The sequence below is a fragment of the Microtus pennsylvanicus genome, chromosome 2 (genome assembly GCF_037038515.1).
Source record: "Microtus pennsylvanicus isolate mMicPen1 chromosome 2, mMicPen1.hap1, whole genome shotgun sequence".
NCBI lineage: Eukaryota > Metazoa > Chordata > Mammalia > Rodentia > Cricetidae > Microtus > Microtus pennsylvanicus.
In genome coordinates this window covers 1,456,172-1,484,080 of record NC_134580.1, presented here as the reverse complement: position 1 = coordinate 1,484,080, position 27,909 = coordinate 1,456,172, and the positions used below count along the sequence as shown (strand labels likewise).

Below are 27,909 nucleotides of genomic sequence, written 5' to 3'. Positions count from 1 at the left end.
GGGCTTCAGCGGTACCGCGTTGCCCTAGGAGACAGGGTTTTGTGGGCCTTTTATGGATGGAAGCCATCGCAGCCCCTTCCTTTGCCCATTATCCAGGAGAAAATTCATGTTTTGCCCACTTATATGTTACAAAATGTATTTGGGGTTCATTTGCTCCTTTAAGACACAAGATAAAGGAAACTGACCAGGAAACCGTGTTTCTCTGGGGCATCCGAGAAGCACATGGAAAGGTATGCACTTTTTCATTATATAAAACAATCTGCCAGGTTTCCCTCTACAGAACCCTCTTATTCACAGAGGGCCCAGGGAATAAGCAACGTGTTGGTATGTGGTAACCACGGACACTGATACCTCCCCTCTTCTAGAGGAAAGACTAAATTCAGGAAAGCAAACTATACAATGCCATGTGACTCTTCATGTCCTCTTTACAGAAGAGGGAAGTAAGGTCTAGACAATTTCCGGAGCTTGCGGGAGGATGAATGGGAGACTAGCTGCTTTGTGGGCAGAAGTGGGAACCAGAAGCACAAGGGGCCGAGGTTGGCTCCCCGCCCCCCTCGCCGCCCCCAGAATGTCTCTTCTCAAAGGTACCCTGAGTCATCCTTCACTGGGATTTGTGCTTTAATCCCTACTGTGATTAAAAAACCCTGCCTGTCATTCATAAATATTTTATTCCTCTTCAGTAGCAAATTCTCCCAAAACTACCTACTCCATACTGGGCGGCTGGAGGAGGCAGCATGGCCCCCTCTCCTGGTACCAGGCCCCTGGCACTCACAGTGAACACGATAAACAAAAGGACAAGGCTGGGAGCTGGTGGATGCTGATTGTCCTCTCTAAGATGGCAATCTAAGCTCAAGTCCAACCGGCCTGCTTCAAATGCCAGTCTTGGCTTCTAGGTGTGACAGCATTGTAGTGAGACTTCAAGATGGCTTCTGATTCGTGCCCATCATCCAAACCCTTGGGAGGCTGGGACAGGAGGATTTCTGTGAATTTATGGTGAAGCTATGTAGTGAGTTCAAGACTGTACCGGAGAGCGAGACCTTGTCTAGATTAAAAAAAAAAAATCAGAAAAAATGGCTCTGTTGGAGGGTTATCCTACTTAAAGTTTGCAGAGATTATTGAATTTATCAATTTGTCTTTTACAAAATGTGGGCCATTGTTTCTCCCATTTTCATTTTATTTATTTATTTATTTATTTATTTTTTGGTTTTTCGAGACAGGGTTTCTCTGTAGCTTTGGAGCCTGTCCTGGAACTAGCTCTTGTAGACCAGGCTGGTCTCGAACTCACAAAGATCCGCCTGCCTCTGCCTCCCAAGTGCTGGGATTAAAGGCGTGCGCCACCACCCCCGGCCATTTTATCTATCTTTCTAGAATATCTTTCTGGTATCATCTTGTCCCTGAGGCTTTGTATCTTATGGTTTTCAATCTTTTCTTTCTTCACACTGGTTGATTTCTATGCAGATATACATTGTAGTCCGTCTCTGCTTTTCTGTCTCCCCACTCTTAACCTCTCTAGCCTGGTTCCAACTTTGTGTAATGCCATTTATTTTCCTTTGTAATGGGTGGGGGTCAACTAGGACAGCAGAGTTCAGTGCTGGCTAGGGTCGAGGGTCTGGGGGCCAGAGAGGATGAGATCGGTCTTCTAAAGAGACCATAAGTGTAGTAGATGAGTGAGGTTAGACTAGAAATTGGGGTGGGGAGACTCGAGCTTGGTCAGTTCCCATTGTGTTTCTGACTTCAGAAGATCTGCCCAACAGTCTACTTAGAAGCATCATCAGTTCACACGGTGGATGACAGAGACTCTCTGGGGTAATACAGGTGGTAATGTGACCATGAGCGTATAACGTATAACTCAGGAAAACAGACTTGTCACCTTCCTTGATGGGGCAGGCTTTGAAGATGAGTTCCAGCTTTCAAAATCTCAGTCCAAACACTGTGATGTGCCCCCCACCCCCACCCCTGGGCATATTCATTTAAGAACTTGAAACAGAACCAACAGGCACTGAGATCTTCCAGGGCTGTGTGTTGGCTCTCTATCAAGGTTACTTTTGATACAAGGTTACATTCTATTGCTAGACCAGCATTGTACCTTGAGGCACCAGCCTAGGCGTGGAGATAAAGCACTGAATACAGTGAACCAAAGCCAGTTCTTCCAGCCCTGCCATGACTTCTCCCAGTTTAAACATGTTCTTTCCCCCTCATTCTCTCAACATACCCAGCTGGAACCCCAGCTCTGAAGATGTCTTGTTAGTTACCCTGATTTCTAGTTTGTGGGCTTGGGATCATTACCCCATTTGATTAGGGTCGTTATACGGTTAGGCAGAGATGGCGCGTGAGGAGTCAGCCTCCCGCTGGCACACAGTGACTGTTTTTTCAAGTGTTTCCTCTATATGTGGATCCATGGTAGTGGTAGTCCATTTTTTATCTTGTGTTTTTGTACTTCGGTAATTTTCCTAGTAGTAAAGATGTGTGTTGCTCTAAGAACATTGACATGTCTCAGCCTCCCTGGTTTCAAACCACAGCCTCAGCCTCTTAGATATCAAACCATCACAAGGGATGCTTTTCAAATGAGACTTCTTTGCCTCCTAGGTGGTAATGTAATTAAGGCTAATAGGCATCCCATATCCAAAATGCTGCCACCCATTTTTGTGCTTGGGGTTTGGGATCTTCTCAGATTTGGGGATATCTGTATCTATATAATGAGCTGTTTTAGGGCAGCAACTCCAGCGCCAATGCAAGCAGCTAATAAGGAGATTTCTAAGTTGAACACAAAGTTTCAATGCATGGAATTTTCTACTCGTGGCATCGTGCTGATCCCTCCAAAAGCCTTGACAGCACATGCCTGTAATCCTGGCATTAGGAGGGTAGAGGTAGGAGAATCAGGAGTTCAGGGCCAGCCTCAGGTACATATTGAGTCCGAGGTTAGCTTAGACTGCCTGAAACACTGCCTGCCACAAAACAAAACAAAAAGTTTTGGGTTTTGTCGGATTTTTTGATTTTACACGTTGAGATTAGAGGTACTTCATCTGTATGCTGAAGCCCTTTGTGTTGACGTCCCCCACCCCATTCCTCCTACTGCAGGGCTCATGGGTCTTCTGAACTGGTCCTTTGTCTTTCTGTGCTTCAATCTTGCTTGTCAATTTCCATCTTTCTCTCGGACCTCATAGAACCTTTCCTGACTACCGTCCTCACTCCTCTTTTCCTTCCCGTAGGATACGGACACGCTGCACCTGGCACCGATGCTGGCAAGGCCTTCTGTATGTTCTATGCTGTGTTGGGCATCCCTCTGACGCTAGTCATGTTCCAGAGTCTGGGTGAGCGCATGAACACCTTCGTGCGCTGCCTGCTGAAGCGTATCAAGAAGTGTTGTGGCATGTGTAACACTGATGTTTCCATGGAAAACATGGTGACCGTCGGATTCTTCTCCTGCATGGGCACCCTGTGCCTTGGGGCAGCTGCCTTCTCCCAGTGCGAGGACTGGAGCTTCTTCCATGCCTACTACTACTGCTTCATAACACTGACTACTATAGGCTTCGGAGACTTTGTGGCCCTGCAGTCCAAAGGTGCCCTGCAGAGGAAGCCATTCTACGTGGCCTTCAGCTTCATGTATATCCTGGTGGGACTGACCGTCATCGGTGCCTTCCTCAATCTTGTGGTCCTGCGATTCCTGACCATGAATACGGATGAGGAGCTGCTGGAGAGTGAAGTTGCGCAGATCATTGCTGGAAACCCCAACAGCGTGATCATCCATGTGCCAGACGTCCGCCATAGGTACCAACCCCGGAACTTCCTGAAAAGATACGGCAGAACCCTGTGCTATCTTTGTTTCCCGCGTGGGGCTCTTGCCCAGGACGATGGTGACGACGACATTCCTGATGATGTCGCTGTTGCCGCTGCCGCTGCCGCCGCTGCTGCCGGTGTGGGTAGCAGGCGCGTCCGGGCTACTGTCCACTCCATTTCCTGCAGGGTTCAAGAGATATCCCCAAACACACTGAAGAACAGCTTCTTCCGGACCCCATTCGGCCCCATCCCTCATGGGATTCACACCTGTGGGGAGAACCACAGGCTGGCCCTCCGACGCAAGTCCATCTAAGTGTGGGAGGGAAGTAGACAGAAGAGATATTTGTCATGCTGATGTAAGTTCCATTGGCCCAACTCTTCTTTCCCTACTTGTTTACTATTATCCTCTCTCTTTTTTGTGATTACAGTCATCATCATTCCCTTTCTTCCGTGTCCTTTCCTGGTTTCATTTCTTCCCCGCCTTTCCAGCCAGAGCTGTCCAAAGGGAAAATAGAGGCCCAATCCTCTCTAAAACTTGCTCCTGCCCACGAGGCATGGATTCCTTCCTTTCTCCCCAGCAGAGTTATGCCTTACATTCCTCCCTACCCTGCCTCCTCTACCCAGGGTGGCTTTCCTAGGACAGGTGTGGGAACAAGAGCACCAAGACAGAGCTGAGAGGATGCCTTTGACTGCCTACCTGTAGTGATGTCTCCCACCTAACTCCTCTCTTCTTCCCCAAGGACTGGGTGGTTGTATGTATGCGTGTGCAAAATGAGTGTGTTTGTGTGCTTCTGTGTGCAGGTGTGTTGTGCGACAAGGTGGAAGTATCAGGTGTTCACTTCCCTCCTCACTCATTACACTTTCCTTAACGGTCTCCTCGAGGCTGCTTCCAAACAAACTAAACCCTGCGAGGTTGATCGCCTTGCCAAATTGAGCACATCCCAGAAAAGCACTTTGGACCTACGGCCATAGCTTCAAATGGCTAGCATCTGAATCTCATCCGTTACTCATCAGGGTGCAGGTGGGCGGGACCATAGGGGTCAGGTTAGCTTTCCAGCTTAAAATTAAATCTTAAGAAGCATGCACTGTGTGGAACTGGTGTGCGTCATTGACACAAGAAAGCAAACGTTGCAAAGGGTAGTCAGAAGCCGCCAGTGTCCACTTACTCAAGACACTTAGTTGCGGCATTTCAAGTTCCAACAGTTTCCCCTGCAGCTGGAGTTGTCAGCGTAGACAGGAGAACTGTTGGGACCTGAGAGTAGCTATTTTATTATTTCCCTCTTTCTCACGATGATGACTATGACGATGACGACTCCGAAGCCTCTACCTGCATGGATCGTTCTGGAATGCTTGGATGAGAATGGGTATCAGAATGATAACGTGGTTTCTTTTCCTTATCAGAAAGTGACAGGGCATTCCTTGTTTGATGATAGATAGATAGATAGATAGATACATAGATAGATAGATAGATAGATAGATAGATAGATAGATATTTAGATATTTCAGGAAAGGATCTCTAAATGCATTTTATCTGTGAATAGGGGCACGTTCACATTGGTCTCAGGAAGAGTTTAGGGGCTATATCTTGGCCTACTGGGAAATTGTCAATCTCAGGGGATGCTTTTGTCTAGGTAGTGGAGAAACTCTTCCCCACTCTCAATAAAGGATGACCCCCCCTTAGGGGACAGTTTAGGCTAGAGAATATGGCACATTGTATGTAGGCCCTTTCAACCACAGGGGTCTGAGGGCAGCTTGGCCTTCGCACTCACTGAGGGACTCCAGTTTCTCTCATTGCCAAACCTGTCATCTCTAAAAGTCACCCCATTCACCCATTCTCCCTCTCCTCCTTTGTACACTGGGAGTTCCTGGCTTTTGGATGGAAATGGGCTTTGGCTACACTACGCATGCACAAGGAACGCACTTACTGGTCTTCAAGATTCCTTAAAGGACACAGCATCCAAATGCCACCAGTTCCAAGCATGTGTGCCATTGGGCTGAAACCAGGAGCATCCAAGACTCCTCTGGAAAGTCGATGCATGCACTTAATGCTACTAGGACACGGGAACTTCAAGAGGAGTCTGTGAACCTTAGACTCTCTTGGCCAAAGTTGACATACATAAACTTCAAGGTCTTTATCAATTCACTTGCTTGAGATTTTGTAATATGGAATGCCCTATGCAGGGCTCTCAAGAGAGAGAATAGAAGCAAGCCCTCTTCTTGAATGTTTTTGCTCTGCAGATTGTTGGCTCTTTTGGGTCACAGGGGTGACGACCCTGAGGCCTCTATGCAGAGTACTTTATGCTCCGAGGAGGCTTCCTGGAACACAAGTAGGAATCCCCTGGAAACTGTTGTAAGATTTGCCCTCAAGTGGGGGGGGGGTATGTTTTATCACGTCTGTATATGGTGCTGGGGCACTGAGAAAACCAAGGATCTACTCTCAGTCCCTACCCCAGAAGGTCCAGAAGGTGGACTTCCTGACACCAGTGTGCCCTGACTCAGCCCTCCAGTGGAGGAGGGACCCTGCTCTGTGTCTCCATAGGGTCAGTTGTGAGGCCCAGGAGTCATGTCAGAGGGACATAGACTCAGCCTGTCTTCAGAGCTGGCTTCTCACTTATGGATTCGTGCAAAGCAGTCACACAGTGACCATTTTGTGGGAAAGATTTAATGGCAGGGAGACCCCCCTCTTCCTAGAGAAATACCGACACCATTTTCTACATTCCCACAGAGCTGACCCCTCCTCACTTTCTGGAAGGTAAAGACTTGTAGAGTAAATTCGTTCTTGTAACACGCTCCCCCACCATGTTTTTGGCTTTATTGCCAGTTCATCTTTTGAAGAAAGGGTACCAAGATGTCTCTTCCAATAAGAGCGTGGAGGGAGGGAATGAAACTGGGCCTATCTCCCTGTGAGTGGATCTTCTCCAAGGACCCATTTGGTTCTTAGCATGGGACCTGATGAGACTGTTCTGTGGGCACATCCAGTGATGTGCTTCCTTGGGGTGAGGGCAGGGAGAAGTCAAGTTCTGAAGGACTTTCCTCTTTACAAGAGGGGAGTGGGTCACTCCCATGAAGAGCCCACCAGTAGAGGCAGAGGACCTCCAAGAGGGGGAGCTCCACAGACTCCTTCCTTTTCAGAAGAGAAGACTGAGGTTCAGGAGGGTCAACATATCTGAGGTCATGTATCAGAACGTAGGTCTTCATGCTTCCTTTTGCTCTTGTCCTGGCTGCTTTGCTGCTGTTTTGCACAGTATTCCAAAGATCCCCTATTGCTGGGCTGGATTGTGTCTTTGGCCAAGGCCTCTCTGCCTCTCTCACACACTTGGCATCGTCTTTCAGCCAAGTGATTGTTGTACTGTTCCCTCCCTTTAACCAAACCACTTCAACAGCAAGGGAGATGACCTCATGTATAAGGAATTCAGCTTCAGGAGCCTGAAGGCTGACTTACTGCCCAGTTTCTGGAAGTCAGTTTGCCTTGTATACACTTAACAAGATACCTGACTTACTTGAACTCTTCACTAAGTGATCTCCATCTTTACTTCATCCAGGACAGGACGAGGTAGACAAAGCTATGGAGTAACCCAGAGCTCAAGGCTCGCTGATTTCTAGTGTCCATCCCATTTTGACCCTTAAAGGTACCCATTCCAGGAAGAAAGTGCTGTCTCCCCCATCAGCCTGTTAGACATTGAACATCAGAACCTCACTCTCTAGATTTTGAGATTCTCTGTTAGGTCCCAAACTGGAACCAGCTCTGTGCTTTATGGCTGCCCCACTCCAGTGGAGGCCAAGAGAGCAGCCTCCAAGACCAGAAATTGCATGCTGCAAATGCAATCTATCACTCGCTTTGGAAGGCTTTGAGAGCCATGGTTGGGTCATTGACAGGAGTACTAGCATTCAGCATGGCCATAGTAGATGGGTGCACCTGATTGTAAGACATCTGGAGAGTAAGCTGATAAGCTGAGACAGGTCATTTTTTTATCTATTTCATCTCGATATAAAAGCTGTGTGGCCCTTGAGTCCCAGTGACAATCTATTCCAGCTGGAATCTAGAGGGACCAGGGCTCCTTGGAGCTCTCCCTTGTCTGTGCGCTCGGAGAGAAAGAAAGATCAGAGAATGATCACTCAGTATGGGGGCTCCTAGCCTTGCTTCCACATGTTCTTTCTACAATGATGTGCCCTAGGTAGAGACTCATTGAGAATGTATGAGCGGTATGAGAACTGAGGCGTATGCTAGAATGTGTCCGTTCTCCCAGCTCCAAGCTTGCCAGAGTCTGTTAACTGTGGCTTAGTTCTGAAAGTGGTTATTATCTTCACACCATCTGAGCTGTCTTTTCCTCCAGAGTTTAGGTCTTTTCAGGACCCAGGAGGCATCCTAGGTGAGGAAAGAATGGTAGGGCAGGGAATGGTCCTTCTGTCTTGCCTTAGTGGTTTCCAGTTGGCTCACTTCTTGAGCCTCCTTAGCCTTCTCTATAACACGATGGTGCAGTGATGGTGGTGATCTAGGGGCCCTTAGCAGAAGATGAGCTTGACCCACAAGGACCTTTGGCTTGGATGAGCTGCTCACATTTGAAGACTGAATCATCAAAAAGCCCTACCAAAATCATGGCAGGAGATAGAGAGCTGGGAAGGCAAAGAGACATGAGTGTTGGCATAGAGCATTGGTCATTGTGTGGACCATGGTGTAATGCATCATGGATTCCCTACAGTAGGGGGCTTGTGTTGACTTTCTATGGTCCCATCTTGACCACATGCTGGTAGAGGCTGCTGCTGCAGGAAAACAGAAGTCTATGATTATGACTCCCCTGACACTGACTTTGAAAAAAATATCCAAGGGTGACAGAAAAGTTGATAGATAGATATAGGAAAACCCAGGGTGCTGTTCTCTCACCCACAACCCCAGCCTCAGTACCCCCACCTCAGCACCGAGATGATTGGAAGATAAGGTGTCATGATGTCTACAACTTTTAGGTGGTACAGCCAAAGATAACATTGTATATCTTCTGCGAAAAGTGCATTCTCTTACAGAGCAGTGCCATTGTCACACCTAAGAAACTTAGCATAAAAACATCTACTATAATAATACACTCTGTATAAAGACTTCCCCAAGTGCCCCCAAAATGTCCTATTGAGCTTGTCTGTCAATCTAAGATGCCATCCAAGATCACCCCCACACCCGCTTGTCTTGTTGTTTCCCAACCCCCCAATTGAGGGCACCTCCCTCTCTGTGTTTGTGTCTCTTGATAATCGATATTTTTGAGGCCCCCAGGTCCCTAGTCTTATAGAATGCTCATGATTTGCTGTCGTCTGCTTGTTCCCTCGGGTTGAGGAACTATTGACAAAAAAATGATGTAGTTGATGTTGTTTGGCCCTGATTTATGCATTTCCTGTTTGTCTCTCTGGGGACTTCTGTGGTTACTGCTTTTGTTGTGAATAAATAAGTCACATTAAATATTGTTTTCCTCTGTTAGGGGACCTAACTGCATCTTCAGGAGAGGCGTCCATGGATGCTGGCTCTCACTGTAAAGCCCAAGCAGGCTTCGGATTTCTCACCTCTCCCGGGGACCTCTTCCACGAGGGGCGAGTGTCAGCACCCTTTCCCTTAAAGACCTGTGGGAATGGCCCAGCTATACCTAGACAGAAGGCACGGAGACATGGTCCTTGTAGGGTTCCTTGCCTGCAAACCTGTTGGGCCACCTTGGCATCTAGCGGCAACCTCACAAGTGGCGATGACCACTGCACTCTCTCCTCATTCGATACCATAGAAGGATGACTTATTGCCATGTCACTGCCCTGGCCGTCAAGGGCTACATTTGCTATCTCTGTCTTTGAGATGTTTGCTCTGGCATGTTCTAGAGCGCAGTCCTTTCCCTTCTGACCCACGAGATGTACCTGCTATGGCTGTGCGACCTTTGCTTGCCCTCTTGGGGAGGGTCTCCCTGTTGCTAAGCAGCAAGGAGGTAGAGATGGACCATATTGGTCCTCCCTTCAAAGTCCTTCCTGCCCGTTTTGCTCACCTGTGGATTTAACAATGTTCTTTGTGTTTCTCTGTGTTTGCTTCTCATGGGTGAACACACTAAAAAGCAAATTTTATATGGGTCAGCCTTAGGAGAAAGTGCTCACAGAGGGGGAGGAAGGTCCCAGAATAAAGCAGTCTTGGGATATTCCAATGCAAATCCCTGGAAACAACCCAAATCCTGGTTTGCATTGCATTGTTTGCTGTTGAATTGCATATGCCTGGAGGGGCTGAGTTTGCCATCAGCACAGACCCAGGAAACACTCAGAGCAAAGTGCCTGGGTGTTGGAGGGTGGGTACATCTCAGACTGGAGAAGCATGCTGGGATGTTTGTCTGTCCCTGTGGTAGGTGGGGCTGGTGATGGGATGCAAGGGGGTCAGGTGGATCCCAGTCAATTGCTTGGGGGAGATCATACACAATGACCCAAGACCCTGGACCTCTGGGGCCCTGGGAGAGAGGCAAGAACACCCTTCTTGTTCCCTCTTCCACTCCTAGAGCAGCATGGGGTGGCGAAAGCTGCTTGGGGCTCGGCATTTTACACACCTGGGACCAAGCTCTGCCATACACAGGTGGGTGGTGGATTTACCCCTAGGTGTCCGCATCTCAGTTTTCACACTCTCATCTGTGCAGTCCTGCCGCTTGGGGTGCTTGTGAGGACTACAATACCTGTGAATGTTTACTGAGCACCTGCCTTGCTCTCGGGAAGTATGTACCCTTGGCCCAGTTCGCCTCCCTTCAGGGCCACGGGTTGTTGTGGGGGCCCAAACTATAAACTGTAGCTCGAGACCCATTCTGGTGCAGCACGGTACAGAGGAAACTTAGCTCCCTGTTGCGCGCCTGTGCTCTGCACCGGGAGGGGGTGTGGCTGTCAGGCAGGAGGGCAGCCGGAGCTCTTCTGTACAGCAGGCCACTGACGAGGCTCAGAGGAGCTGCAAGACCAGATCCCAGAGGGCTGGGACTCACGTGTGTGGGTGGGGTGGAGTGGAGGCCTCAAACACAGAAAATCACACAAGGGCACAACTTAGAAAAAGGAGGGAGGAGGTGTTACTTCTGAGGAAACCACATGGCGGGGGGGGGGTGTCTCACCCTGGGGTGGAGGCTTTGCGTGGATTCCTAATGAGGGGAGAAGCTTCCAGGAATATATATATATATATATATATATATATATATATATATATATATATACCTGGTGCCAGGAATGTATGTCCTTTACCCTGCATTAGTAACGAATGCTAAGACGGGAACCATGTGCTGTTGAAGCCTGTAATTGTCATTATTAACCTTGTAGACATTATTAACAATGTAGACATTGTCCTCAGGCAGCATCTCCGTACCAATGGACCCTAGAGACACACTGGGGACCAACGGTATTGAGTTCTCTGGCATGAAGGGTAGCCAGCAGGTCCATGCACATGGCAGAAAGTGGCTGCCACCTGCACAGGACAAAGGGCTTCTGCGGGACCCCTCCAATAACGCTGGTGACACTGTCGCATGACCTTTCCTGAGAACGTAGACTTGAGAATGACTTTGAGCATAAAAATTGCTCAATCCTGTCGTCCCAGCCCAGCCAAGGATGGTTCTGGAAGGATGCAGGGTAGAGCCTCACCTTGCAGATGCTGGTGTAACTGACCTTCTAAGAACACGGGGCTGGAAATCTGACCCCGAAGGGTACCCTGTCTGAAATTGTGTGGGAACACAAAGGTGGACAGTGGGGGGTGGGGTGGGCTTGCTCTGCCTTTCACTGTACTTTCTGCAAGGTGACAACCAACATGAAGAGCTCTGTTTGGGACAACTTATGGTCCGGAGAGAGGTGGGAGAAGAGAAAGAAGCTTGAGTTATTTGGTACATTTGGCTTTATGGTTTCCCATTTTGTTCTTGGGTCCTGACTGCTTTGGAGGTTCCAGTCCTGTTCTGGGGAGAACATGCTTGATTTTGAGTTTGAGGTGGGCTGAGAGAGGATCTTGTAAACTTCAGACATAGTTTTGGCCTTGAAATAGGTGTTGGTTTGCCTTTTGCAGCTTGCTGGACAGCTTGGAGGGGACCCTGGACATTTCCCTGAGAGCCAGCCCTGACTTCCCTTCCTTCCTTATATACAATTGGGTCACAGGGCCTTGCCAAGTCATTTCTCATCCTCCTTTACGGAAGATGGAATTGCTGAGCCAGAAAGTGGGTGTCTCTTGGATACACACTGGAGCAGAGGAGATAAAATTCATACCACTGCGCCCTAGCTCTTTGCTGGTATTTTGGTGGAAGAGGTCAGAGAGAGTAGGTCAAGTTCTTTCAAGATGGGGCTAGATTCCCAAGAATGGGCCAGCTACCATCTCTTGTTATGGACTTTTCACTGAAGAACTGGCCTGCCCTAAATTTATCCTCCATCTGTCCATCCAGTGAGCTCTCCTTTATCTCCCTTGAACAATGGCATGGCTGGGGGGTGGGCCAACTGACAGTCAACCAAAGCCCTCCTTCTCCTAAAGGGTCCTTACCTTTCTCTACCTAGGGAGGATGGCACAGTTCCAGATGTGAATGGCAGCTGTGGGGACATTGCTGTGCGGTAGTGGCTGATGTGCACCTGCTGGTCCCACTGTCACAGATCAGGTGGAGCAGCTGTGCTATATTGAGAGTCACCCTGGAGAGCTCCATGGACAAGGCCCTCCCTGACCCCGTGAGGCTGTGAGCTCAGTGGGACACATGCCTCCATGACGTGTGAGCTCCTGCTGCAGGTTTAGGAACAGAGGAGGGAGAGCATGCTTTGACAATTGTTTTTATTTTTTTTTCAAACTGGAACTTTAGAAGTTGGGTAGAAAAATAAAAATCAAAGGAAATGGGGAAAATGTGATGAGTGGGAACCCAGTGAAGCAGAACCCACAATTAACAAGATTTCTCTGTAATTTGATGGCTCCTCCGAGAAGAACATATTCCAGAAAAGGGCTCATTATGCATTTGTTTATTCAGGCCACAAATAGCATTTTGACAGCTGGTTTTGGGTTGGGAAGGCCCCTCTGAGGTCATCTTAGCCCATCTTCTACCTTATCAGAAACCTCCACCAGACAGTCACTGTGCTGGGGGCAGACCCTGCGAATCCTGCTGGGCAAAATTTGCAAAGAAGGAGTTAGATCAGACCCATCCGGAGAAGTTTGGGATACTTTGTTACTTTCCCATACCTCGATAGAAAGGTTTACAATTACACACAGAAGATGAGGAACAGAGGATGTCAAAGACAGACAATGAACTGAGTTTTTACTACACAGTTGATGAACATGGGAAGAAGACTTTCTAGCCTATGGCTAGCTGTACTGTTTTAACCTTAGCCCAGTGTGTATCTGTATACCTCACGACAGCCAAATAGAACCAGCCCAAGAGTAAAAAGCAAAACGCCTGTCATTTGTGTTGCTGGGTATAGACATGAAGCTTGAATTAGTGTCAAATGTGTCTCTGTCAAAATAACTGGCATGTACTCACAGGGTTCCTGGGAGTATGGGGCCGTGGGGTGAGAAGGTGGAGACATGGGGATGTGGGCACCTCATGTAAGTGTGTATGTGTGTGTGTGCGTGTGCGTGAGAGACAGTGCACACACGAACCTATTCACTAGGTATCTTTGGATCTAATTTTTTTATTTTGCTCTTTTGGGGGTGGTGCCCATTATTGTTTTGGTGTGGTGAGGTACAGTGTGAGTACCTGGGGGTGTTCCTGAAGGTGGAGCTGCCAAAGGCTGGCTAAATGCCCCCATGGGAAAGGCAATGAAAACCTTGAGAATTCCACAGGAAATGAGTTTGAAGCACTGTCTGGCCATTGTCACATTCCAGGAGGGTGGCGTCATGTGTCCTGAGCCTGGTGGGAATCTACCTTTCTGTCCTAGGGTTTGTGGGTGTGTTTGCATGAGAGGTTCACCACAGATGTCAGACCTTGGGCAGAACCCTGCCCCTGAAGAGGAAGACCAGCGACCCCTGCCCAACGACAGAGTCACCTGCATTCCTGTGTGTGGCCTGTGTTCACCCTCTCTGGCCACTCAGCCTTCAGGAGAGAGCATCTTCACAAAAGGCCTTAGAACACCACCCCTCAAGTGAATAGCAGATGTATTATGTAGCTTACCAGGAAAATGAAAAGGCATAACTTGTATGACCAATGTTTACACATCTTAGTAGCCATCTAGCTCATGTAAAATATGTACCTTATGCGGGGACCGGACCTTTCCCTTTTCCTTTTGTAACAAATGCAGTAAAGCAAGCTGTATATATTTTACATGTCTTTGCAGGAAAATCATCTGCTGTTGTAGAGTTGTAAATTATTGCATTTTTCTATTTTTTTTAAATTAAAGTCTCTGGCATGTTTGCATTGTGTTCTGGTCGTCCTTCCTCAAGCAGCCGACGAGGGGTGAGCACCTTGATGGCCTGTCACTCATGTTCCCATTTTCCTCGGTGCACGAAAACTTCTTATGTTCACATGTTGGAGACCAAGCAGTCGTTTTTCCCCCTACTCAATGGCAGCCGGCTGGGCTGCTAAGCACTCATGCTCTAGGACCTTGCAGGTACACGTGGAGGTGGGGGGAGGGGGGCTGTGGATCCAGGAACCTCTGTCTTCATCAATCCCCCCCCGCCCCCGCCCACCTTCCCAAGGACTTCAGCTGATACCACCAAGGGCCTTTGTCACATTTTTGCCTGGTTGCCAATTAGCACTTCAAGTCTTGTTTGCACACAAATGAGTTCTTCCCCAACACAGGAAGTCATCCAAGTGCCTTTCCCTACACAGGAAGTCATCCAGTGGCTCCTGTGGGTGAGCTTGAGGATTCCTGGCTTAGCTTTCCCATTCCAAATCTGATCCACCCCCCAATTTTGCTGTTTCTACTTTCATAAGCCCTCTACCATCTGACCCCAATTCTGTCCACCACCAACTACGTTGGTCTCCCATGGTGACAGAAGCAACAGAAATCCTTGCATCCCATCCCCTACCATATTGTTTCTAGGGTGGCATGTATCTTCTTGAGACTGTAAGGTCAAGGCTGCAGAGATTTATATTTCCACCAGGATTGCAAGGTATGTTTGTGATGGTTTGAGACAAGACAGAATTACATCCAGCAGACAATCTTCCCAGATACACGCACTGCTCACTTTACGGGGGAGGGGAATCCTGAAGAGGGGAGAGCAGTTTTATATGTTGTGGGATGAGAGACCAAGGTGACAAGATGGCCCTGGAATTCAGAGTATCATGCCACTGCATGAAGGCCATGTGGCATCCTAGATTTTGGTCTCCTTCTGTACAAATGGGAGTTCCATAATAAAAAAACAAACAAAAACCCACAAAAAATGAGGGGAAGTTTTAGTAGGATGATGGATCAAATACAACCACAAAGATAACCAAATCAAATAAAAATCTACATACTCAGATGAATCGATACAATGGTTTGTAGACAGGAAACTGAGATAAAATAGCCCAGGGAGGGGCTCTGACAGTGATTAGCCTCATGGCCATTGGCAGTCATGATGAAGCCTTGAAGGAAGGGCCCCCATCAGTTTCTGGGCAATTAGGACTGATAGCCATCATGGACACCATGACAGGGGTCTTGATAGGAGACATCTTTCAGTTTTCTTCAGTTGGAGAAGGGTGAAAACTCAGCTCCCTGAGAGCTTCAATATCAGAGCATATTGTCTTATCAGTTCTGTCCTGGTAAAGACTACAGGGGCATGGCCTGATTTCAGAGAGAGGAAAAGGGGGGGGGGCAGGGGAGACAGAGACTAAAGAATCAGTAACGGCACAAACAGGTCTCCTCAATGAGCATATGGACAAGGACATTGTGCCAGGTTGTGGGGTAGGTACTCTCCATGCAAGACTGTGGCTCCCTGAGGATGCTTTCCGTGGACTAGCCTGTAAGCCAAAAGGTGACACTTCCCACTATGCTCCAAGGTCTCCCTCCACCACACTACAGGATTTCTCAGAGCTCACTGTCCAGAAGAAACTGAACTTTCTCAGCTCAAAGCTTTGGGCATATTTAACAGATGAACCCATTCTTCTCTGGATCAGTTGACCCTGATCAAACTCCAAATCCACTAGAGAGGGGGCAGGGAGCAGCACTTCCTGGTCCCCTTCCCAGTCACGTGACTCGTTCTGCCAATGAGCCTTGAGTGAAGTGATTTGGTTACATCCCAGATGGAGTATTGACTAGCAGCACAAAACCTTCCAGAACTCTGTTATACAGACAGGGTGGTCTTAAGTTAGAGGCTGCTACACCTAGGTCCTGAAGCAAGGTGACCTTACCACTGAAGGACACACACAGCAAGAGAACCACAGTGCCTGTGTGTGTGGGGGGGGGGGGAGGACTTGGAGAGCCACAAGCAATTCACGTCTGTTCCTGAGCACATGGGCTACCAGGAGCTCAGTACCCAGCTTAGGGCTGGTTTACAATATCTCTGGAAGAAGTAGAGGTCTGCACAAAGATGCCCCCACATAATGAATTCCTAGCTCTGGTTATTTAGCAAAGTTGAGCGCTGCCCTGGAGTGGCCCCCACCCTATTTTAGGTCTCTCCTTTAGTACAATCTTTTCTATGTACTCCTCCATTTAAAATGTGAGTGGCCCTTGCTTCTAAGTCTGCACAACCTCCCGACAGCAGGAGCACAAACCATGTCAAGGTCGTCATATTGTGTAGCAAGCATTTTACCCACCATGTTATCTTCCCAGACCCTAGTTTACTTCTTAAGGGGACCTCTTCTAGTTATCAGGAATTCAGCCATGAACATTTTGGAACATGTCTTTGGGTTACAAAGCCACGAGATCACCCCCATTACTAGGAGTAGACAATATCCAGGTCACTGGTTGCTCCCCAGAGCCGAGCACACAGTGTGTAGGATTCACTTCTTGTAGCTGTTCATTTTCACATCACAGCATCTACACTGCCTCTGAAGCCCACGGACACAGCTATTCATTCTGGATGTCCTTCCAGCTTGTCAAAATCTTGAGGACAGGAAGGAGGAAGTATTATGTAATCTAGACTTGACCATTGGGTGATTCAGTAGCCCAGGAGTCAAGCCAATTCACACAAACCAGAGCCCCAGCCCAAACCTCTTATAATAAGCCAGGGATGCCCACAAGTGTGCATTTTATGCTGATATTGGTCTGATCTTTTACCTTATATTTCTGTGATTAATAATTATTAGATCTTATTCCCAAATTCCTAGGGAGAATCTGACTGGCGAAACTTAGTATGGGCTTGTATATATGCAACTGGTCCCCGGGGTAGCCCATAATATAAGGAACTTTCCGTGTAGGCATGATAGATTGTGCTTGGTAAGTTTGGAGTCTGGTGAGCAGATGGCATCTGTGGAAGACAAAGGCATTTTCCCCCCAGAGATATAGCATTGGCCATAGAAACATAGCTTGGTGAATGACTATCCTGTTTCAAACTCCTGACAACTTAGCCTAGCTCATCCATGCAGGGCACAACAGGTCTGGATGCATGCAGCAGCCCTTGGTGTATAGTGTAGATCAGTTGGAAAATACCGTATGGTGACCATTTGGATCAGAGCCAAATGTGGGACCCTGGTACTTACCCAATGCTGAACCCCAAATAGTCCAGAATATTAATATAAAGTATATTAGACTCCATGGGTATTCTTAGCACATACATAATCCTCTGTAAAAAAAAAAAAAGGACAGGTCATCCTACAGGGGCTATACTGCCCGGTACCTCCTCTCTCTTCCTATCCCATCCAGCTTACATCCAGATCCCCCCACCCCGTTTCCCTCCCCCCTCCCTTCTTTGGCGGCAGAGCGCCTCCCTGCTCAGCCTGCTTGGGCACTGGGTCCTAACCCAGAGCGGAGGGTAAAGGGGAGTTCGGTAGCTCCTTTGTCCCCATAGCCTGCCTGCAGCAAGCAGGGTGGGCCCTTTGTTTGCGAGCTAACCAAGCAGCATGGAGTTTCGATCCAGGCACCTAGTGAAACATCATTGTGGTGAGTGAGTGCTGCGGCACCCGGCAACAGCCCGCCTACACTTCCTGGTCATCCTACAGGGGCTATACTGCCCGGTACCTCCTCTCTCTTCCTATCCCATCCAGCTTACATCCAGATCCCCTGGACCCCTTCCCCCTCCCTTCTTTGGCGGCAGAGCGCCTCCCTGCTCAGCCTGCTTGGGCGCTGGGACTGAACCGGAAGGGGAGTGCAAAGGGGAAGGCGGTAGCTCCTTTGACTCCATAGCCTGCCTGCAGCAAGCAGGGTGGGCCCTTTGTTTGCCAGCTAACCAAGCAGCAAGGAGATCCGATCTGGACACCAGGAGAAACATCACTGGGGAGTGACATCACTGGGAAGGTACATCAGTCGGCAAGAAGACCTGATCCTGTAAAAGAAGACCCATAGGAGAATATTGGGAGGAAGAGATGGAGAGACGCCAATGCAAGAATTCACCCAACAATCTGAAAAACAACACGAAACCACCAGAAGCCAGCGACCTCACAACAGGAGGACATGAACACCTTAATCAAGAAGAAGTAGAAAAAACTGACTTCATGAAAGTGATTGACACCCTTAAGCAGCATATAAAAAACGCCCTTATAGAAATGGATGAGAAGTATAACAGAAAGTTCGAGGAATTGAGTAAATCAGTGAATGATACCCTAGGAAACCAAGGAAAAACAATCAAACAGATAATGGAAACAGTTCATGACTTGAAAACTGAAATGGAGGAAAATAAGAAAACACAAACAGAGGGCCGGCTGGACATGGAAAATCTAGGTAAACGAATAGAGACTACAGAAACAAGCATAACCAGCAGAATACAAGAGATAGAAGAAAGAATCTCAGATTCTGAGGATAACATAGAGAAAATAAACGCACTGATCAAAGAAAACAGCAAGTCCAACAAACTCTCATCACAAAACATTTAGGAAATATGGGACACAATAAAAAGACCAAACCTAAGAATAATTGGAGTAGAAGAAGGAGAAGAAGTGCAGCTCAACGGTCCAGAAAATATACTTAATAAAATTATAGAAGAAAACTTTCCCAACCTGAAGAAGGATGTACCTATGAAGGTTCAAGGAGCATATAGAACACCAAATAGGCTGGATCAAAAAAAAAAAATCCCCTCGCCATATAATAATCAAAACACAAAATATATAGAATAAAGAAAGAAGACTTTAATTTCTTTCTTTATTTCTTCCTTAATCCAGGGATCAACCTACCCCTGGACCCAGCAATACCACTCTTGGGAATTTACCCAAGAGATGCTCTATCACATGTCAAAAGCATTTGTTCAACTATGTTCATAGCAGTATTATTTGTAATAGCCAGAACCTGGAAACAACCTAGATGCCCTTCAATGGAAGAATGGATGAAGAAAGTATGGAATATATACACATTAGAGTACTACGCTGCAGTAAAAAACAATGACTTCTCGAATTTTGCATGCAAATGGATGGAAATAGAAAACACTATCCTGAGTGAGGTATCCCAGACCCAAAAAGATGAACATGGGATGTACTCACTCATAATTGGTTTCTAGCCATAAATAGGGGTCACGGAGTCTACAATAGGCGAACCTAAAGAAGCTAAGTAAGAAGGTGAACCCAAGGGAAAAAACATATAGTTATCCTGTTGGATAAGGGAAGTAGACAAAAATGCCGGGGAGAAAAGTGGGATTTCGGGGGTGGGGTGGGATGGGGGTAAGGGGAGATGGGGAGAGAAAAGGTAGAAGGGAAGGAGGGGGGACTTGGGGAAACAGGAGGATCGGGATAAAGGAAGGTTGGATAGGGGAGCACAGAACCTCAATTCTTAGTTAAGGGACCCACTTTAGGGTGGGCAGGAGACTTGACCCTAGAGGGGCTCCCAGGTGCCCAAGCTGAGGTTCCCAGTTAGTTCCTTGGGCAGCTGAGGATAGGGAACCTGAAATGACCCTAGCCTAGAGCAATACTGACGAATATCTTGCATATCATCCTAGAACTTTCATCTGGTGATGGATGGAGATAGAGACAGAGACCCACACTGGAGCACTGGACTGAGCTCCCAAGGTCCCAATGAGGAGCAGAAGGAGGGAGAACATGAGCAAAGAAGTCGGGACCACGAGGGGTGCACCCACCCACTGAGACAGTGGAGCTGATCTACTGGGAGCTCACCAAGGCCAGCTGGACTGTTACCAAAAAAGCATGGGATAAAACTGGACTCTCTGAACATGGCGAACAATGAGGGCTGATGAGACGCCAAGGACAATGGCACGGGGTTTTGATCCTACTTAATGTGCTGGCTTGGTGGGAGCTTAGCCAGTTTGGATGTTCACCTTCCTAGATATGGACGGAGGGGGGAGGACCTAGGACTTACCACAGGGCAGGGAACCCTGACTGCTCTTTGGACTGGAGAGGGCGGGGGAGAGGAGTGGGGGGAAGGGGAGAGGGGTGGGAGGAGGGGGAGAAGAGTGGGAGGAGGGGGAGAAGAGTGGGAGGCTGGGAGGAGGTGGAAATTTGTTTTTTTTTCTTTATTCTCCTTTTATCAATAAAAAAAAGAAAGAATATTAAGAGCCACAAAGGAAAAAGGCCAACTTACTTATAAAGGTAAACCTATCAGACTTACACCTGACTTCTCGATGGAAACCATGAAAGCCAGAAGGTCCTGGATAGATGTATTGCAAAAACTAAGAGACCATGGATGCAAGCCCAGACTACTATATCCAGCCAAGCTTTCGTTCACTATAAATGGAGAAAACAAAATTTTCCAGGATAAAAACAAATTTAAGAAATACATAGCCACAAATCCAGCCTTACAGAAAATAATAGAAGGAAAATCACTAACCAAGGAGTCCAACAATGACCACAATAACTCAGACACCTAGAGACCCTTCAACAGCGCAACTCAAAGAAGGGAAACACACAAACCCTACTACTAAAAAAGTGACCGGAGTTAACAACCACTGGTCATTAATATCACTTAATGTCAATGGGCTCAACTCACCTATAAAAAGGCACAGGCTAAGAGATTGGATATGAAAACAGGATCCAACATTCTTCTGTCTACAAGAAACACACCTCAACCACAAAGACCGGCACCTACTCAGAGTAAAGGGCTGGGAAAAGGCTTATCAAGCAAATGGACCTAAGAAACAAGCAGGTGTAGCCATACTAATTTCTAACAAAGTTGACTTCAAACTTAAATCAATCAGAAGAGATGGAGAGGGACATTTTATACTCATAACAGGAACAATTCATCAGGAAGAAGTCTCAATCCTGAATATCTATGCTCCTAATATAAAAGCACCCACGTATGTAAAAGAAACATTGCTAAAATTCAAGGCAGCCATCAAACTGCACACACTAATAGTAGGAGACTTCAACACTCCTCTCTCACCAATGGACAGGTCAATCAGACAGAAACCTAACAGAGAAATTAGAGAATTAATGGAGGTAATGAAGCAAATGGACTTAACAGACATCTATAGATTATTCCACCCAAAGAGGAAAGAATATACCTTCTTCTCTGCAGCTCATGGAACCTTCTCAAAAATTGACCACATACTCGGTAACAAAGCTAACTTACACAGCTACAAAAAAATATTAGTAACCACCTGTGTCTTATCAGACCACCATGGATTAAAGTTAGAATTCAACAACAATGCTACCCCCAGAAAGCCTACAAACTCATGGAAACTGAACAGTCAACTACTGAACCATACCTGGATTAAGGAAGAAATAAAGAAAGAAATTAAAGTCTTCCTGGAATTCAATGAAAATAAAGAAACAACATACTCGAACTTATGGGACACTATGAAAGCAATCCTAAGAGGAAAGTTCATAGCACTAAGTGCCCACTTAAAGAAAACAGAGAAAGCACATATTGGAGACTTAACAGCCCACCTGAAAGCTCTTGAAAAAAAAAGAAGCAGACTCACCTAGGAGGAGTAGAAGACTGGAAATAATCACACTGAGGGCTGAAATCAACAAAATAGAAACACAGAAAACAATCCAGAGAATCAATGAATCAAAAAGCTGGTTCCTGGAGAAAATCAACAAGATTGACAAACCCCTATCCAAACTAGTCAAACGGCAGAGAGCGAATTTGCAAATTAATAAGATCAGAAATGAAAAGGGGGACATAACCACAAACACAGAGGAAATCCAGAGAGTCATTAGATCTTATTACAAAAGCCTGTATGCCACTAAACTGGAACATGTAAAAGAAATGGACACTTTTTTAGATAAATACCATTTACCAAAATTAAACCAGGAATAGGTGAACAATCTAAACAGACCTGTCAGTCGCGAAGAATTAGAAGCTGTTATCAAAAACCTCCCTACCAAAAAAAGCCCAGGGCCAGATGGTTTCAATGCAGAATTCCACCAGAACTTCCAAGAAGACCTAATACCTATACTCCTCAATGTATTCCACAATATAGAAACAGAAGGGTCATTACCAAATTCCTTTTATGAAGCTACAGTTACTCTGATACCAAAACCACACAAAGACTCAACCAGGAAAGAGAATTACAGGCCGATCTCACTCATGAATATCGACGCAAAAATCCTCAACAAAATACTGGCAAACCGAATCCAAGAACACATCCGAAAAATTATCCATTATGATCAAGTAGGCTTCATCCCAGAGATGCAGGGCTGGTTCAACATACGAAAATCTATCAATGTAATCCAGCATATAAATAAACTGAAAGAAAAAAACCATATGATCATTTCATTAGATGCTGAAAAAGCATTTGACAAAATTCAACATCCATTTATGTTAAAAGTCTTGGAGAGATTAGGGATACAAGGGTCATACCTAAATATAATAAAAGCTATATACAGCAAGCCGACAGCTAACATAAAATTAAACGGAGAGAAACTCAAAGCCATCCCACTAAACTCAGGAACACGACAAGGCTGTCCACTCTCGCCATACCTCTTCAATATAGTGCTTGAAGTTCTAGCAATAGCAATAAGACAACATAAAGGGATCAAGGGGATTCGAATTGGAAAGGAAGAAGTTAAACTTTCGTTATTTGCAGATGATATGATAGTGTACATAAGCGACCCCCAAAACTCCAAAGAACTTTTACAGCTGATAAACAGCTTTAGTAATGTGGCAGGATACAAGATCAACTCCAAAAAATCAGTCGCCCTCTTATACACAAAGGATATGGAAGCAGAGAGGGAAATCATAGAAGCTTCTCCATTCACGATAGCCACAAACAGCATAAAATATCTTGGGGTAAATCTAACCAAGGAAGTGAAAGATCTATTTGACAAGAACTTTAAGGCATTGAAGAAAGAAATTGAAGAGGATACCAAAAAATGGATGGACATCCCTTGCTCTTGGATTGGAGGATCAACATAGTAAAAATGGCAATTCTACCAAAGGCAATTTATAGATTCAATGCAATTCCCATCAAGATCCCATCAAAATTCTTCAGAGATCTGGAAAGGACAATAATCAACTTTATATGGAAAAACAAAAAACCCAGGATAGCCAAAACAATCCTGTACAATAAAGGATCTTCTGGAGGCATTACCATCCCTGACTTCAAACTCTATTACAAAGCTACAGTAATGAAAACAGGGTGGTACTGGCATAAAAACAGAGAAGTCGACCAATGGAATCGTATAGAAGACCCGGACTTTATCCCACAAACCTATGAACACCTCATTTTCGATAAAGGAGCTAAAAGTATACAATAGAAGAAAGAAAGCATCTTCAACAAATGGTGCTGGCACAACTGGATGTCAACCTGTAGAAGAATAAAAATAGACCCATATCACCGTGCACAAAACTCAAGTCCAAATGGATTAAAGACCTCAATATCAGCCCGAAAACACTGAACCTGATAGAAGAGAAAGTGGGAAGTACCCTACAACAGATGTGCACAGGTGATCGCTTCTTAGGTATAACCCCAGAAGCACAGACATTAAGGGCAACATTGAATAAATGGGACCTACTAAAACTGAGAAGTTTCTGTAAAGCAAAGGACACTGTCACTAAGACACAAAGGCAACCTACTGACTGGGAGAAGATCTTCACCAACCCCGCAACAGAAAAAGGTCTGATCTCCAAAACATATAGAGAACGCAAGAAACTAGACTGTAAAATGCTAATTAACCCAATTAAAAAATGGGGCACTGAACTGAACAGAGAATTCTCAACAGAAGAAGTTCAAATGGCCAAAAGACACTTAAGGTCGAGCTCAATTTCCTTAGCAATCAGGGAAATGCAAATCAAAACAACTTTGAGATATCATCTTACACCTGTCAGAATGGCTAAAGTCAAAAACACCAAGGATAGCCTTTGCTGGAGAGGCTGTGGAGGAAGGGGTACCCTCATCCATTGCTGGTGGGAATGCAATCTTGTGCAACCACTGTGGAAGTCAGTGTTTCGGTTTCTCAGGAAATTCGGGATCAACCTACCCCTGGACCCAGCAATACCACTCTTGGGAATTTACCCAAGAGATGCTCTATCACATGTCAAAAGCATTTGTTCAACTATGTTCATAGCAGTATTATTTGTAATAGCCAGAACCTGGAAACAACCTAGATGCCCTTCAATGGAAGAATGGATGAAGAAAGTATGGAATATATACACATTAGAGTACTACGCTGCAGTAAAAAACAATGACTTCTCGAATTTTGCATGCAAATGGATGGAAATAGAAAACACTATCCTGAGTGAGGTATCCCAGACCCAAAAAGATGAACATGGGATGTACTCACTCATAATTGGTTTCTAGCCATAAATAGGGGTCACGGAGTCTACAATAGGTGAACCTAAAGAAGCTAAGTAAGAAGGTGAACCCAAGGAGAAACATATAGTTATCCTGTTGGATAAGGGAAGTAGACAAAATTGCCGGGGAGAAAATTGGGATTTCGGGGGTGGGGTGGGATGGGGGTAAGGGGAGATGGGGAGAGAAAAGGTAGAAGGGAAGGAGGGAGGACTTGGGGAAACAGGAGGATCGGGATAAAGGAAGGTTGGATAGGGGAGCACGGAACCACAATTCTTAGTTAAGGGACCCACTTTAGGGTGGGCAGGAGACTTGACCCTAGAGGGGCTCCCAGGTGCCCAAGCTGAGGTCCCCAGTTAGTTCCTTGGGCAGCTGAGGATAGGGAACCTGAAATGACCCTAGCCTAGAGCAATACTGACGAATATCTTGCATATCATCCTAGAACCTTCATCTGGTGATGGATGGAGATAGAGACAGAGACCCACACTGGAGCAATGGACTGAGCTCCCAAGGTCCCAATGAGGAGCAGAAGGAGGGAGAACATGAGCAAAGAAGTCGGGACCACGAGGGGTGCACCCACCCACTGAGACAGTGGAGCTGATCTACTGGGAGCTCTCCAAGGCCAGCTGGACTGTTACCGAAAAAGCATGGGATAAAACTGGACTCTCTGAACAGGTGAACAATGAGGGCTGATGAGACGCCAAGGACAATGGCACGGGGTTTTGATCCTACTTAATGTGCTGGCTTGGTGGGAGCCTAGCCAGTTTGGATGTTCACCTTCCTAGATATGGACGGAGGGGGGAGGACCTAGGACTTACCACAGGGCAGGGAACCCTGACTGCTCTTTGGACTGGAGAGGGCGGGGGAGAGGAGTGGGGGGAAGGGGAGAGGGGTGGGAGGAGGGGGAGAAGAGTGGGAGGAGGGGGAGGGAAATGGAAGGCTGGGAGGAGGTGGAAATTTGTTTTTTTTTATTCTCCTTTTATCAATAAAAAAAAAGGACAGGGTATTTATTGAGTAGCTACAAAGGTAGGGTCATCCTATGTTATATTTTGAATATTCAGTTTGAGAAATAGTTATTGAAAGTCAACTATGTGCTTTGAACCCCTAAGAATATGGAAGCCAGATTCAGCACTAGCAATAGAATTCAGTGCCATATTTACTGATGTGGACCCCTGCCTGGCAAGCCTGAGGACCCGAATTTGGATTCCCAGAATCCGTGTCATCCTTGACTACGCAGTGAGTTTAGGGGCAGAGTGGTTGTATCAGCTCATCTTTAATTCCAGAGGCAAGTGATCTCCTGGGCAAGCTGGCTAGCTCTGGGATTGGGACACCCTGCCTCGGTGAACGAGGTGGAAGACGGAATGAGATTGAGGTTGACTCCAGCTATCAACTGCTGGCCTCTGTACACATGGAATATGTGTACAAACCACACCTAGACACATGGAAATGGAAAAAAAAACCATGAAGGTTGTAAAGGAGTTTTATTTTAAGGAATGAAAACAACCCATTGAGACAATGGGGATGTTCTATTGGGAACTCACCAAGGCCAGCTGGCCTGGGTCTGGAAAAGCCTGGGATAAAACCGGACTCTCTGAACATAGCGGACAATGAGGACTACTGAGAACTCAAGAACAATGGCAATGGGTTTCTGATCCTACTGCACGCACTGGCTTTGTGGGAGCCTAGGCAGTTTGGATGCTCAACTTACTAGACCTGGATGGAGGTGGGGGTTCCTTGGACTTCCCACAGGACAGGGAACCCTGATTGCTTTTCGGGCTGGGGGGGAGACTTAATTGGGGGAGGGGGAGGGAAATGGGAGGCGGTGGCGGGGAAGAGACAGAAATCTTTAATAAATAAATAAATTAAAAAAAAAAAAAACAACCCGAGTTATTCCGAGCACACCGCTGTTCCAGGACAAAGCCACTTGGTTCCCGAGAAAAAGCAGATCTGCAGCCCATGTCTGTGTGCTGGGTCACTGGGACTGCTCACCATCCAAGGCTTTTATTCCAGTCAGATCCTTGCCCGCACTCCAGGCTTGGACCAGAGAGCACATATGTCTCTTATACCCTCAAGGTTCCCCCAAATAATCTTATATACTACAGAAAGAGGAAAGAGTGCATCTGAGTGTTTTAAGCAAAGTTAAATGCTATGCTAAATAACCTATTCAAATATTTCTGTTTTATTTAGAAACCATGAAGCTATCCCAATGAGCATCTGTTCCTTTCCTCTGTTTTCTTTCAGTCCAGTGTTTTCAGTTACCAAAAGAGCTCTGAACTCACCATCAAACTGACGAACTACAGAACAAAGTCAAAATGCAATTCATCATTGTAATGGTTTGATTCAAAAACAGATTTGAGCCAAGTGTGGTGACACACACCTGTAATCAACACTTGGGGAATTAAGAAAGCAAGAGGATTAGGAATTTGGGGTCATCCTTGGCTACAATGAATTTGGGGCTAACCTGGGCTATGTAAGACCGTGTCTAATCACACAGACAACAACAGATTGATGTTTTTCATAGACATAGGAATGTCAATTCTTCGGTCAACAGACCTCATATTGGTTTAAGAACATATTCGAGGTAAAACAAAGAAATACATTTTAATGTTATCTAATACTGATAAGTCAAATTATGAAGTTTTTTTCTTACTAAGACAGAATTTGAGTTTGAGTGGGTAGTGTTTACCTAAATATGAACCTACTTGAATTAAATTGTAAAATATTTGGAACATGTTGGAACACTAAAAGTAACTGTTAAGTGTATAATTAGTGTTTTGGTATATCCATAGAGTGGTATAAAATGGCCACAAGCTAACTCTGTACCACCACTCTGTCACCTTAAGGAAACTCCACACCCACCTGCGGCAGCCCTGGGCAACTCTAAATCTCCCAATTCCACCGATCTTTCTCTTGTGGACATTTCATACGACCAGACTTGTACCTTCCATATACATCCGAGAAGGCTGTCTGATGCCATGGAACTGGAATCCCAGCTGGGTGTGAGCCAACAGTGTGGGAGCTGGGAATCAAACCCATGTCCATTCAGAAAGGGGCAGGCCTTCCATGGGCATCAACATAGCATGGCACACATAGTTGAGGCAGGACCAAACTCTTCTCCTGCATCAAGGCTGGGCAAGGCAACCCAGCATGGGGATTAAGTTCCTAAAACCTGGATCTAGTTTTAATTAAGTTGCCTTGCCAAGTTGTAAGAAGCTTCAGTGACTTGGGGCATGGGTTCCTTTGATGGACATTGAGGTTTGCAGGACTCTCCAGGCCAGTTGTCTCTTCACTTTGAGGTGGCCTCTGTAGGAATAAATACCTTTTGCACAGGGCAAATTCAAAGTATTACATTTCAATCTTCTGATTTTCCTGGAAAATTTGAGGGACAGTCTATTGATGAGTGCATCTTTATCTCCATAAGCCATTTTAGAAGAGAGCTCATTGACTTCAAG

The 27,909-nt window shown here is 46.2% G+C and overlaps 1 protein-coding gene across 3 annotated transcripts in view; it reads left to right on the top strand.

Moving 5' to 3' along the window:
* The window catches only part of Kcnk9 (potassium two pore domain channel subfamily K member 9), a 43,053-nt gene extending 28,940 nt beyond the window's left edge, over positions 1-14,113 (top strand). Inside the window, exons 2-3 of one of the 3 annotated variants that reach the window (XM_075959466.1) lie at positions 3,210-4,133; positions 9,240-14,113. In XM_075959466.1, coding sequence (XP_075815581.1) covers positions 3,210-4,090 — 881 coding nt within the window. In that variant the 3' untranslated portion in view covers positions 4,091-4,133; positions 9,240-14,113. Of the gene's footprint in view, positions 1-3,209 lie in introns of all 3 variants that reach the window. The other 2 variants (XM_075959468.1, XM_075959467.1) reach the window with 2 other exon arrangements.
* The last annotated feature ends 13,796 nt before the right edge of the window (positions 14,114-27,909 follow it).